Source organism: Chondrus crispus, genomic scaffold (genome assembly GCF_000350225.1).
Source record: "Chondrus crispus Stackhouse genomic scaffold, scaffold_120, whole genome shotgun sequence".
Lineage (NCBI taxonomy): Eukaryota > Rhodophyta > Florideophyceae > Gigartinales > Gigartinaceae > Chondrus > Chondrus crispus.
In genome coordinates this window covers 55,836-70,351 of record NW_005178984.1, presented here as the reverse complement: position 1 = coordinate 70,351, position 14,516 = coordinate 55,836, and the positions used below count along the sequence as shown (strand labels likewise).

The 14,516-nt window shown below is 50.2% G+C and overlaps 1 protein-coding gene; it reads right to left on the bottom strand.

The window, feature by feature from the left end:
* Window positions 1-6,914: 6,914 nt before the first annotated feature.
* Window positions 6,915-8,565, bottom strand: CHC_T00001972001 (hypothetical protein). XM_005712862.1 is given in 2 exon segments: window positions 6,915-8,322; window positions 8,323-8,565. The coding sequence occupies 1 exon segment, from the start codon at window positions 8,563-8,565 to the stop codon at window positions 8,323-8,325; it is 243 nt and encodes an 80-aa protein (XP_005712919.1). The 3' UTR covers window positions 6,915-8,322.
* Window positions 8,566-14,516: the final 5,951 nt, after the last annotated feature.

Below are 14,516 nucleotides of genomic sequence, written 5' to 3'. Positions count from 1 at the left end.
TCTTCAACCCATCACCCTCAGACGGATAGGACGTCGGAGATAATGAATCGCATGGTAGAGAACTATTTGCGCTGTTACTGTTCGCTACGACGAGACGACTGGGATGAGTTTCTACCTGCCGCCGAATTCGCGTACAATTCAGCGAAGAGCGAGGAGTTACAGGCGACACCGTTTGAAGTCGATCTACGATCCAATCCGCGCGGTCCTCTGGATATGTTACTGCCGGTTGATTGTGGCATGGAGAGTGTCACTCAATTCAATACGCGGATGAACACAGCGTTGAAAGACGCGCGTTTCTCGCATGAGCTTGCGAAAGCGCGTCACGCCGCGTATGCCGCACAGAAGCTGAAGGAACCGTCTTATCAGGTGGGTGACCGCGTGTGGATAAGTCGGAGCCTATTCAGGGATGCTGTATCTAGGACGCAGTCTTCTAATAAGCTTGGAAGCAAACGATTCGGTCCATTCCCAATCTTGCAGTTGGTTGGGAAGAACGTCCTTCGCCTTGACCTGCCCCCGAACATGCGCCTACACCCAGTTCTGCATGTTTCGCACACCACCCCGCATAAGAGTCAGCCGCCCGAGTTAAGTCAGCCCATCTCAACGCGCCCGATCCCGTTCCCGACCCTTCCGGCGACCTTCTGTTTGAAATGGATTGTATTCTTGCGCACCGAAAGCGCGGACGTGGGTACCAGTGGCTTACGCTCATGAAAGGCGCTCCGCAACATGAGGCGGAGTGGCAGCCAACCCGTGATTTCGTCGATGGGGATGGCACCTTGACAGCCGCGTTTCGCGAATACATTATCGAGCACGGCCTCCTCCCCCATCTGCATTGACGTGGTCAGCAATACGGGGGGAGGTAGGAAGGATGAAACGATAGGATGAAGCGCGTTACCGAAGACACCCTCGTAGTTTTATTAGGTTTTAGGTTGCCGCGAAGACACATCGTAGTTTTATTTGGTTTTCGGTTGTCGGCCTTGTCGGGCCGACTTCACTCCTCCGTTCGGAGACAGAGGGGCTGGAAGGCGAGAGGGTATTTCAGTGCTGGATTCGAGGTGGCTCAGGGACGGGGGCATCGATCTTTGGAGTAAAGGAGGCTTTGTTTCACCCAAGTTCTGATAGTATCGCTCTCTTCCGCAACAACAGCGAGCAATGTGTCCAACGGATTTCGTAAAACGGGACTCTGGGATGACGTCACAAAGACGGCGAGTATCGTCCCTTTAGAGAAGCTCCGATATTTTAGTGAGCAATGGGAACAGGCTGAGTAAATGTTACCTAGTCTCGAGGACGTCGTTACTAGTTTTAGGAGCACCGGGAAGAGTCTGTTGAGGCCACAAGACGTCGAAGACGAAGGTACAATCAAGATTTCCAACCGATCTGGTGTGCATCTGACGGCAGAAGCTATCCTAAACGCACTGAAGCGAAGAGACGAGCGTCTCCATCCTCCGGCGAGGCGGCAGAGGGAGGCGGAGGACGAACAGTTGCTGCGAGACTATAAGATGGATTGGGCAGGTGACATTAGGCGCTTGGCAGTTCTGAAACCGGCACGCGAAGGGAGGAGGGCGCGGTTAGAGCACAGGGAGGTGCGTCGCCTTCGCGCTCGTGTGCGTGCTCGAGTAAGAGCCTTTCAGATGTCTCATAGAGATGATTAGAACTGGGACAGTATGACAAGCAGATTTGCACAATGGGCGCCTCCTGAAATTATTTTTTGTGTCAGAGTCATATTTTTCTTTTTTGTGCACCAAAAATGAGTTTTGCCACGGAAATGCTTGCGCACATAAAATGTGCGTTCCCCTACTGTATGCATTCTTTTGCACGGTACGCATTCTTTTGTACTCATCGGACGCCGGCGATGACGGCGTCAGAGCTCTAACTACGGTGTGTGCTGCGAGCTAAGCTCAATCATGGCAGTGCAATGAGTGTTTTCACCAACGAGCAGCCACCGTCAGAACCATGAATGACCATATGGCTATTCTATTTCTGCTTCTCATTCAGAGCCAACGTCGAAAAAAGGCCATAACATTCAGGCAAAAGTTGTCAGCCGAGGGACGAAAAAGAAGAGACCGCAGGATATCAAGAGCTGCCTTGCAGCACCCGTCGATGTCTACGTTTTCGGTTCTCTACGGATCTGGCTGTGATAGATCCCTAATTACTCTAACAGGGCTTGATCACCACGCATTTCGTAGACTGCTTGAAAAATTCGCACCCGCCTTCGAACGATGTTCTCCGTACTGTAGCGAGGGAATGATAAGGCTCCTCCCGCTGCGTTCGAAAAAGCGTGGTCGCCCGCATTCGTTGTCAGCTTGCCAATGTTTAGGTCTCGTACTTTCTTGGGGAAGATCCAGGGGTTCCGAGATGGTTTTGTGCCTCATGTTCGGCATCACTGGCTCAGTTTGTTCGCTTTTCTTACGGTTTAGAAGGCGAATATTACTCCAACAACTCTCTGCAGACGACATGGCAGCTGTGCGCATGCCATCAGATGACGAAGTACATGTCTTTAAGCATTCCTTTGCATCAAAATATTCTATGATTTCTGACGTATATGCCGTTGCTGATGGGCTCAAGCTATACCTGCAGCAATCCGGGGACTCCGTTATCCAAAATATGTTTTATAATGGATGGACCCATGACCATTATGTTGGGAATGTTTTTGTGTTTGCCCCAAATGGAACGATTATAGCGTGTGCGGTGAACGCACCCGGGGCGATGCATGACTCGACGATAGCAGATTGGGGTAACATTTACAAAAAAACTGCAAGATGTGTATGATAGAACTGGTGGCCGCTGTGTTGTCGATTCGGCTTTTTCGAAAGGAAACCATCCGTTTCTTATCAAGTCTAGTCAGGACGACCTAATCAACGCTGAGCACGTGGAACAGGTTGCAGAGGGTCGACAGGCAACCTCCGCTCGGCAGGCAGCGGAGTGGGGTATGAGAGCGCTGCAAGGGTCATTTCCAAGATTGAAGGATCGACTCACATATGAAGAACGAGGAGAGCGAAAATCTATTCTTTTGTCTGTGGTTCTGCTGTTCAATTTTAGGACCCGTCTCGTTGGGTTGAATCAAATCTTGAACTCGTACATGCCCAACATGAGCGTCGACGCGAATTATTTTCTCAGCAACAACACCGTCATCCCTGAATAATGCTCCTTGCTTCGCCCTGGAGACCCCTTACTGCAAAAACACGGACCCGGGAGCAGTCAAGGATGAAAATCTTCATCCTTGTCTTCATCGCCGCTGCAGACCTCGCGAAGACACGGACCCGGGAGCAGTCAAGGATGGAAACGACGTCTTCATCGGCGCTGCAGACCTCACCTACGCACACCTGCATGAAGGCAATACACCACTTGGCACCTCCCCAACGGGACAACCGCCATCACAGCCGATGGCCAACAGCGCATCTTCCGCGTCAAACAGAACGATTTTTCCGCTTCCCTCATCTCTCAGTAGCCTGTAGCACAGACCGGCCCGTGAATTTTCGTATGGCCCACCGCCAAATTTAAACCAGGCACTCACACAAAGTGAACATTCGTCGCAGCTTCCGGGCAACGACACATTCAGAACATGTAAAACAAAAACAAAACTATTCAAACAAAGCCTACCCATCCTCCCCATCACCACTCCCGCCTTATCATCTTCTCCTTCTATTCCATCGTGTGGCTTCCATTGTAGCCTTTTCGATTGTAGCCATTTCCATTGTAGCCATTTCCATTGGAGCCATTTTCATTGTAGCCATTTTCATTGTAGCCACGTCTATAAGATAACAACTGCGTCCGCTTTTCCAGGCCTTTCCCTGGCTTTGCCCGGCTTTCCCGGCTTTGCCCGGCTTTCCCAGGCTTTCCCAGGCTTTCCCGGCTTGTCCCTACCTTTCATGGCTTTTCCCCGCTTTTCCCCTTTACTCTTCCTCTCACTAACATCGTACTACAGTGATAACGTACTGCAGTCAAGCTCGATTACATTACGTGTCACGAACGTCACACAATAAAAAAGAAGCCATCAGACGGGTTGTGGTGATTGTTGCTTCTGCTTGCTTGTGCTTGCTCCCTCATTAATTCCCACGCCCCCTGATGTCCAGTTGATGTGCAACGCAACACAAAACAATACGGACCCACCGTTCAGTAGACAACGGCAAATAGACATGTCTTATAACCTGATATAACTTGATATCCTTTTACAACACGCCTCCCAATGCTCCACTCCAACGGAGAAGCAAAGATTAAACAACAAACAGTGGCGCCCTACGTGGACATGACATACCGTAACGAAACAAATCACACAACTAATCATACAGCTAATCATGAAGTGTCGTCATCAAGCGCCATCATAAAGACCTGCAACCCCTGTCACCCCACAAAGGGACCCCGCATTCTGCGGTACCATAAGTCTACCCGTTATGACACTTGTTTCTATAGTACATCTTTCTAAATCAAGTACCCACTACTCTTCGTGTGTGGCCACACGTTGATGTTGTTTCATTTCTCTTTACAGCTATGCTTTTTACTTGCTCCATCCTTGTGCATTGATCCTTGCTCGTGCATTACGTCAGATACGATTTGAACGGAAAACACTCCCAAGACATCGGTTTCAACAAGTGCTCCTAGTATGTGCACCACATACTGCATCCCCTCCCGCTGTAACCTCCTCAATCTGTTTCTTCCCGATGTGGCGTCACGTCGCAAATCCCAGCCTTTCCCCTTCCGCACTGCTCCCCCCTCCACCGCCATGCAATTACCTTCTACACACCGCAATCCATGCCGCTTCAACCATGCTTACCCCATACCTTCCATCCAAAAATCCCCGCCCTCACACCTCCATTTGAAACATTTCCATCCCACCCACACGAGCAACCCATTCAACAAACCACCCACTCCCCAGCTTCACAGCTCCCCTAGAGGGCACCCTTGACTTCCTCTCCTCGCATCGTCGTGGCGGCAACGTCCTTGGTGACTCGCGCTTTCGCAACATCATTCACGACGCCGCTGAGATGCATGAACCATGGCAATGCGGCAAACTCATCTGCCACGCATCCGGCGGCGGCATCCTCTACAATCCCTACGTGGCTCTCTTCTGATACGCTCTCCCTGCAGGTGCACTACCGGACATGATCTGGAGACAGCGCTTCGGAGATTACAAGAATAAAACCCCCTGTCACACGTGGTGGCTGAAATCCGTCCTCCAACTCGAATTCTTCGGCGGCGCACACTCCTGTGCAGCATGCTGCAGAGTCCCCGCAGGGAATCCTTCCGACACTCATGACACACTTTAAGAAATCATACTATGACACGCGCACGGGTCTTCACATCGCCAGGTCAAGTCTCCGAAGTCCTCACCCGCTCGCCTAAACCTACTTTTTAGAAGTCGGAGGAAGTTTGTTGACCCCCATATCTTACGCAAGCACAAGCATCATCATTTCCATGAATTGATCGTGTCGTGTGCTCTGTGCTTCACGTCTTTGTCTATCTTCCTCTCTACGCTCTCTATCTTCCTGCCGCTCCCGCTCTTTTTGCTTCTGTTCCTCGCTTCTGCGTTGCTGCTCCTGGAGCATAGATAACTTGAAGATAGAAATAAGGTCCTCCCCGTCATCACCTATCCCAGTTTTGGACGCATGTTTTTTCCTCACAAGCGGCCGGGGCGAGCTGGATTTTATATTTCGGGAGGAGTGGCGTGGTGGACTCGTGCGACCTGAACTGTGGCCTTCAGGATTAATGACGGCAGTGCTCGAATTGTCCGGCATAACTACTGCCCCATTTCGCCCATGACCTTCTCCGTCTGAATCCGATCCATCTCGTTCCATTTCTGTAAGGACTACTGGTGCGTGTTCCTTCTGAGTAGAGATGTTTGGAACAACTTCTTCTGCAAATCCATCCGCAAACTGCCCGTCTCCCAAGTCCGCGCGATCAGTCATCTTGTACGGGATATGCTTAGCCTTGCGAACGTCTTGAGACATCAGAGGGTCTCTAGTTGGCATTTTCTTTCGATGCAAGGACGCAAATTTCCTTTTTAGCGAATCCAGAGTTCGGTCGCACTCGGGATATATCTGCTCATGCAGCCGAAGAACGTGATCCCATTCTTCTTTACACAACGGGAGGTGTTGATCTAAAACATCCAACAGACTGTCGACCTCCTGCTGTGAAAACCCGCTTCCTCTTCCGCCAATTGGTGACGATCTTAATTCGCGAGCGATAGCAATTTCTTCTCTTTGTGATTCTCTTTCTTGCCCCTGGTATGGGGTTGGTGGGATCATGAGGAACACGATGTGGAGCGGTGGATGTACGCATATGTAACGGCTGAACGGCAGTTTGGGCTAGTAAAGGACCTTCCACACTTTGGGCACCATATCCCGCGAGACCGTGTAGGGGGGGATCGGTGGTCGCTGGTTGAGGTTTCGTTGTTGAAAGGGGGGTGGGGCTGTTTGTCTCTGTATTCCTTGGAATGAAGTGTACTTTCCATGGTGACCTCTTGATTGCGTTCATCGGCTGATGAGGGAGATTCCTCGCCGAGTAGTCGATCATGCTCGGCCATGCTCGGTTGGATGTAGATGTCGAGTGTTGTCGGCCGGGCGGCGGCCGACGCTTTCTCTGTGTACAGTAAATTTGGATTGTACGCGCGCACATTTTGACATTTGTGCGATACACATTTAACCTAGCATGGGGTCCCCCGTCCGAGAAAACGGCGCGTTGTGTGTGCACAACGCGCCGTTTGTGTGTCACAAAATCCCGATTTGGTCAACACAATTTGCGATTTTTGAATTTCAGGAGTCGCCCAATATGTGCACCATCGATAAAAGAGCCAAAAAGTGGGTTTTTGTTGTTGGTTAATGCGTGTTGGCTTTGATTTTTCACTCCCCGTGTCACGCATAAACACATGCGTGTCTTTGCGGGGATCAATACGAGCCGAAAAAGTGGTTCAAAGCTTCACGTCCTTGAAATGTTCCGTTTATTTCTTCCCCGAAGCTTCGAATGTAACGGCTTCTTTGCGAATTATGTTCCATACTGTTAGTCTCCTTTGTGTCTTCGTCATACACGTTCCCCTTGTCACGCGCTTTTCTATTCGCGATGCGCATGCGCCCCTGCGTTGCGCTAGTTCTGCCCCTTCGCGGTCCTCCTCGCTCTCTGCCCTGTCGGAAGCATGATCCCGGTCTGATGCGTAAGCCTCCTCATCCGGCGCATGCGCCTGATCATACTCCTCCCTATCATCATTATCATGGCTGTCCGGCAGCTCATAACCACCATCAAAGTCATCCCCACAAGCGCAGCGATTTCTCTTGTTCGCCTTTTACCTCGGCCTTCTAGATGATGCATTGTCACGACACCCCTCTTTGCCCTCGGAATCGGATTCGACAGCATTGTGCATACAGTGTTTTCTCATCACTTTCATCTCTATGAGGTTCTCCAGCTCCCTACTTTTCCTGTCCTCTTCCCCTGCGCCTTCCTCTTCGCAATGTCACCCCAGCCTGCGTCAGTATAGGCATGATATCTGGCAGCTCCTGGTCAGGCTTGGCCTTCTGCGTCAGCCTCATGCCTGTCCTGCTAGCGCTTCGCCTTGTACTTTTTACTCTTCAGCATGACCTCGTCCATAATTTCGTGATTCGTGCGCTTCTCTTCGGCCGACGACATCACAACCGACCCGCAGAGGTTTGGACTTCTCGGTACCTTGGCAGTATCGCAGGAAAACTTCTTTTTGTCGGAGACAAGGGTCCCCGTTATCTTGCAGCCATTGTTTCCACCCCACCCTTCGAGCATTCCACCAAGGCAAGAAACTTGAACGTAAGATAGAACTTCAACATATAGGGTGTAGTCCAGCGGTGTTCTCCTCTCTCCCCCAAACGCAAGCCCCGCCTTGGCGTCTTCTCGCAAGCCAGTCGCTCGCGTCTTGACGATGGTCCCCTGGCACAAGCCCATGGACAGCATCTCGACGCCCTTGATTCTTCGCGTCCGTACGCAAGGTCATCCGCTGCTGTCCTGTCCCCGAGCACGCCATCCCCTTCATGACGCCCCTACGTGTAAGGGCCGGTCTTGAGCATCCCGCCAGGAAGGCATCGCGGTTGGCCCGTGCCTCGCGTGAGGTATCCCGGGCGGCAGGGCGTCGTAGTCACGAATGTAACGTAGATGAATCACCACGAGAGACGTAAAAAGTAGCGTCGGTCGTAGGCGAGCTCATTTGGGCAGCATTGGTTGGTACCGTGAGTGTCTCGAAGCGATCGGAGCGTTACGTTAAGTACAACGCAATCACACCCAAAACCACTAAGAAAGCGACAATACCCCCAACACAGACCCCAGCGTAACAGCCAGATCTGAACCACGGCTGCCTTCAAGGGTAGATAGGTCTCACCACGCCTGTATTAGAGTACTGTTCACCTCCATTCGAATACCAGCAAGGTGAATGTGCTTTGCTGAGGCACTTACAAGATCGGTGGGGAGAAGCTGGAAATCGCTCACATCAGTGCTTGTTGCGTTTTCCAACCTAGCTTCAGATCCTGCTTTCGCCCCATGCACAAAGATCTTTGCGGCGTTGCGACATGGAATCCTGTTCCCGTCTTTAAAGCGAGAGTCCTCGTAATTCTCTTCCATGCCAAAAAACAGAGACAGTTGATCTGAAACACTTGCCATCACGGTTCCTCCCTTCTCGTCGCACAAGTCGACCTTCCTCACGCCCCGGAAGGATGCGGTGAAGGGTTTGTCCGTACCCATCTTCTCCCTAAAGCTCGATTAGACGTTGTGTAGCCCTCCGCATCGCCTCGCGTCTGGTCCGAGCGTACCTGAGGCCGTGGTGCGGGATTAGACCGTTGGACGTGTTGCGAACACCCCCGCAACTGTCCTTCTTCTTGAGATTTCTTTATCGTCGATCGGTCGCGATATTTGGGCGATCGCTCTTCTGGTCGTGCTGACCAATTATATCGCCCCCTCTGGGCGGCCGTAGGCGCGGGAGAGCGGGGTTCGTTTAATCCGTTGCGGCTTGTGTTCGCTTCGTTTGCCGAGTTGGTCGTCGAGCGGCACGAGGTCCGGCTGTGGCACTGCGCTATGGCGCCTCTGTTGCGTATACGCGAGCGACTGTCCTGGAGAGTACGATTCCAACCAAGCGCCTCCCCTCTCCTCGCGGGGGAGAGCTTCTCTTCGGACGCGAAGGCGATCACCCTTCTTGGGATACTTCGGGCGCTTCTTTGGGGCAGTCCGGGGCGGGCTCCGAATACCTGCCGCGCGTGCGCATTGGGGAGAGTGCAGCGCCAGACGGCGAGTTCGGGGAGAGGCGGGGCCTCTGGTTCCATCGGAAGGAAGGGTACTGTTGCACATGGTGCTCGGTTGCTTTGGTATCCGGATTACATTTGGCACTTGATCGGGAATTGTGGCACTACAACGTTTGAATGCTGACAGTTTTCATTGCTGGTAGTAGGGTAACTACGTACAGTATCTCAAATATCGCAGTTGCGTGAAAGCAAATAGAGTTTGGGGTATATGGTCATGCAGTCGCAGAGAGGCAAGGCATCTTAGAAGTACCCTTCGGTAGCATGCAACACTTCCTCAACCGCCCGTTGCTAAGATGCAAGTCGCTTCAGGACTCTCCATCCATGTTCTCACACTCCCATGCACGCAATCGAATAGTTTGGTATCCTGATGACATAGGCCTTCTGAAAAATGGCACATGTAGTCAAGACACTTGCATGGTTGTCCAGAAATGAGATGCATACCTCACCGGGGCCAATAGGGCGTGAGCGACTTTCACATCTACCGCCGTCGTATACGTTGACACAATGACACCGTTCACCACGATGCGCCCATCTTGGGTTTGTGGGTTAAACAATCCTCGCATCTTGCTTACTGTGATTCTCGTGATTGTAGTCCGACTTCCATTCCCGAGCTCAAGTTTGTCCCCGATCTTGCTTTCCCATGCCGCCCTCATCATGCCATTTATCGAGAGAATGTGTCCTCTGGACAACATTAGAGGCACCTTCAGGTCAGCAGAATGCAAACGTACGAAGTGATGCATACAGTCATAGTGCCTATGAGTGAACATGATTACCGCAGAAAACTGGGATGGTCCGACTTGCACGCGATCACCGATCTCGAGATCCTCCATCACCTTCATCATCCCGTTCGCCAACAACACTGAAGTGACGGCAGGGAAGCAAGCCATCGACTCAGTGTCTGATTGAGCATCAGCATCAGCATCTTCTTGGCTCACTAGTGTTATCAAACCGTCTGCGCCAGGGGAAGAAGAGGGTTCGGGTGTGTCGGACGACGACTCTGCAAAAGGGCTACCCTCTGCTGAAACCGTTGGCATAGGAGTTGCAGACGTTTCATTTCCAAGTGCATTGGAAGGCAATGGTGCAGGATTGGCGTCATTTCCTACTGGACACGGAGTCTTTGATGGGGAAGGGGTTCCATCCCCAACGTTAATAACAGGCAGGGGCTCGGGCAATGGTCTCTTCGAAGCGGGCAAGATGGGGCTTGTTGAAGCCCCTGTTCCCGATGATGGTGATGACCGGGGAAAGGTTGATGGAGAGGCGGCGAAAATATTTTGCCCCTCATCAGATTCCTGGAACTTATCAGTGATACTCTTAATCCATGAAACGTATGTCGAAATTTTTGATTGAACACCCGGAAATCCAGGTAAGGCACAACTATTACCGAAAGAAATGATTCCCACTTGCACAATGTTTCCGTCCGCATCAAAGACAAAAGCCGGCCCTCCGCTGTCTCCTTTGCACGAATCACAGCCTCCTTGTGGGTACCCAGCGCAGATGTGATGATCCCGAGAGATATTTGCCGGTGAGCCTAAGTATGCCGTTTTGCAGTCCCTAATCGGTTGCACGGGCACATCGACTTGCAGCAAACGCCGCGGTTCAAATCCGGTCAAAGACTCGAAACCATAACCAGCCACACGTATAAACGCAAAGTTCTTCGGCGTATCCATGACCGTGTTGATTCGTACAAACTTGGAGCCAGGCGGGGCAGGATCAGAGAGAATTACCAGCTGTATGTCGTACTGAACTATGTCGATGGAGAAAACGGGGTGTGGTATAGCTTCGGTGATATTTACTATGCTACCATCTCTTGTTTCCTTTCCCCCAATGCGGACGAAATCGCCGGCAGAAATGGGGCAATGAGCCGCAGTCACAACCACTCGTTCAGACAACAAAGTTCCTGAGCACATGAGCCGTTCAAATATGCCAAATTTGAAGATGGCCACCATGTATGTCTCCAGTCCAACAGTCGGTAAAGTTCCGTTTATTATGCGCTGGAGATTGGGTGGATCCAAAATATTGGGGCATGTCTCGCCCAGTGCAGCATCTGCGGGTTGGCCGAGAGTGTTGGCTACGAAAAGAAGAGCGAACATGATCCATATGAGAATCCAGATCATGTTGTTGAGTTGATGAGAGAGGTCAAGTTGGTGCGAGGTAAGTCGCAATCAGCGTTACGAAGAGCGAATACCCGCTTTTTGAAAAACAAGAAGAGAAGAAATAGGAATCCCCCAGCCATGTAAATACTGTATATGGCTGGGGGATTGGGAAGAACGACAAAAATGTCGGCTGCACCAGCCCTAATTGCGCTCAGAGGAGCAGTTTCCGACATTCTTACAGCTCCAGTAACGGAAAGGTACCTTGAAGGTACAGTGAAAGTTAACAAGTTTCGCTCATTCATATGAAGAAAACATCACAGATCTGTGTATGCGGAGCTCTCGTGTTTGTAGAGCGGTGTTCATGAGCGCATGTACAGTTGTGATACTGTATTCTCATGAGGTGCCCAAAATTGCACCCTGCAAAAGTGCTAGGTTAAGAAGAACTTTCAGTATGCTGCACGTACCCTTCGAAGGGTAAGGGCTAGCCTCAACTGGGATTTCGTGCCGCTCGCTTTTGATTTGACATTTCACTGGCAGCGATAGACGTGCTCTTAAAGCACGTCTATAGATGACGGCCCATACGTTGGACGCTATTGTAATGCTGAGACGTTGAAGGATGCGCACTTTGAATGTGGCATATGTCATGGCGCTGCGAGATGAAATCTTGCGAGCGGGCTCATCGATAGCACTTACTTGCGAAGAGACGGAACGCTAATAACATACACATTTATTCGCTAGCAATACAGTGGTGCTCCTCAATAGTTCGCAGTTGAATAGTTCGTTTGGTCAATAGTTCGCCTTTCGGACCATGTCACGCCTTCTCAGACGTGTACACGTGTACTCGTGTAGACCGTTGTGGTCCCGACCGTTGTTTGAGGGAGTGGAGGTTTTAGCAGAAAGGACAGGTCTTATTGCGGCGCGGCCAGCGAAGGGCTTCGTAGGGCAAAACGAGTCTTTTTCGAGACCTACCCTACCCTTGGGTACCGAGAGCAGACAAGGAATAGAACACGGCAGACAATCATTTCAGAGCATTCTAAGCAATAAATGGACATGTGCCAGAAAGGCGAGCATAATAGTTCGTTCTGTCAATAGTTCGTATCTGTGGGTCCTGGCACGGGGGCGAACTATTGGCCGTAAGGGCCGTTCCTAACGACGAGCAAAGTGAGGGCCGTTAGGGCCGTTCCTACTGTAGACGTGCTCTTAGCTCGCTGTCGTATGATAACACACTTCCACCCGTCTTCTCTCCCCCTTGTCGTATGTGATACATTACACTACAGTACAGTACACGCAGCGCAGTGAACAGGGTACTGTACTAAAGCCCTCTCCGCCCTCTCCGCTCTCCCCTACTGTATACCCGCTCGAAGGGGGAGGACGTTCTACATCGTCACATTCGCACGCCTTCCCGTCATAATTTACAGGCTGTCCCGCAACTCCGTAACTTGATCTTCGTAGCTTGAGCATGTGATTGCCCGTGTCTACAATACACTCCCCTCTTATTATCATCTCCAAATAGTGCGATACTGACGTATTGCAAAATAAATATTTTATTTATTTTTGTTCAAGTGCTCCGCCATCAACGTCTGCCTCTTCACCCTTTCATTTCGTTTATGCAGCGCATCAGATAAAGCTCTTTTCGCTCTGCGGATGACATCGCAAACAAACGCTTTCCTTACATTAACCCAATTCAATTCTACCACATTGAACAGGAAACGCCTCACTACTTTGAGACAAAGACATATTCTCTTTCGTGCTTTATATATTGAAAAGTTACGTCTCCATCATTTTTTGAGTGAAGAGAAAGTGAGAAAATAGGAATCCAGTCAATGGTGGACAAGTGCGGGCCTTGCATATATGACGTGTGCTTTCAGCATCACAGCAATGCGCGGACATATATTAGCACCAGAGCTTGACAAAAATGTACTCTTAAGAACACATCACTTCACATTTTATCACCGTTACTCCATGCTACGGTATGACAGGAAAATAATGCGAGGCCTACGGAAGGATTACTGGATGTTGCAGCAGCGTTGCAGCAGCAACTTAGGAATAGTCTTCGCGAAAATGAGAAGAGGAATCACAAAAAAATGACACAGCTCCAGCAACAACTGTTTGAGAGGCGGTAACTCTGCACCACACAGAAAGCGACTGCTGTGTGTTGATAACAAAAAAAAAAAAACTCTATCCAAAGAACGGCGTTCCTCTTCTTTCCCCTTCTTGTCGAAAGGCCCCCCTTCTTTGCGACTCTTGTATAGCCCACTGCGAGTTATTACTCTAAAATAATGAATGATCCGCATTGGATATGGATAATGCATACTAACGTTCGTGTTACAGTTTCGTTCAACCAGAAGCAAGCGACAAGGCGTGTCTTGTGGCCTTGTTAGGTGATCAGTCTGAATTATACTCAGAACCTGACCAAAATGATTGTAGGACTTGTAAGCGTAGAGGCTGCATTACGGGTCATCGCAGCTTTCTTCCTCAAGCAGCAAGGGGAATACTAGTCATCTGTCGTAGTGTGATGCAGTAATGAGCAGCAAGGAGAATACCGGTCAACTGTCGTAGATTGATTCAGTACTGAATAAGCACGTAGTGCTTAACTCTCCTAGAGTAAGGGAGCACGTAGATTCTATTGCATCTCACTGTTGAGGGAGTAGATATGTTCCAAGGTGCATACCGAGAAAGTAAACTCGGCACTACTCTACCACTTTCAGAGAAGAACGCACCTCGCACCGGACCAAGATGTACAGAATGTGCGCGCATTCCATTCAAAGTAATCTGAAGGAATGGAACAGAAAGCTCAGTAGAAAGTGCTCGAATGTCTATACAGTTGATGAAGAATAACTTGCAATTGCTAAAATCAACACATTGCGCTCCCTATGTTAGAGATGAACAGCAAATAGACTGTTCTCTTCTGAACTTCATGCAGCACCAATCTGACCTAGACTATTCCTGAAGAGGTAGTGTTAGTATGTACTAGTTACCATTGAACATTTGTTAAAAACTGATGTGATTCAGGAGGGTACAAGTCAATGGAACTGTTCGTCCGTCTAGGGCATGCAGTTTACAGAACACAAACTCCAAGCATCATTTCTCCGTTTGATGCGACCAATGCAGGGGTGACTCAGGACCGCAGACAACCACTCGTATTCGTCACGGAGAAGATGTTTTTAGGTTCAGGTTGTGTGTG

Bases quoted from the DNA above. Each gene is read 5' to 3' on its own strand.
- CHC_T00001972001 (XM_005712862.1), bottom strand. From the start codon at position 8,565: ATGGAAGAGAATTACGAGGACTCTCGCTTTAAAGACGGGAACAGGATT.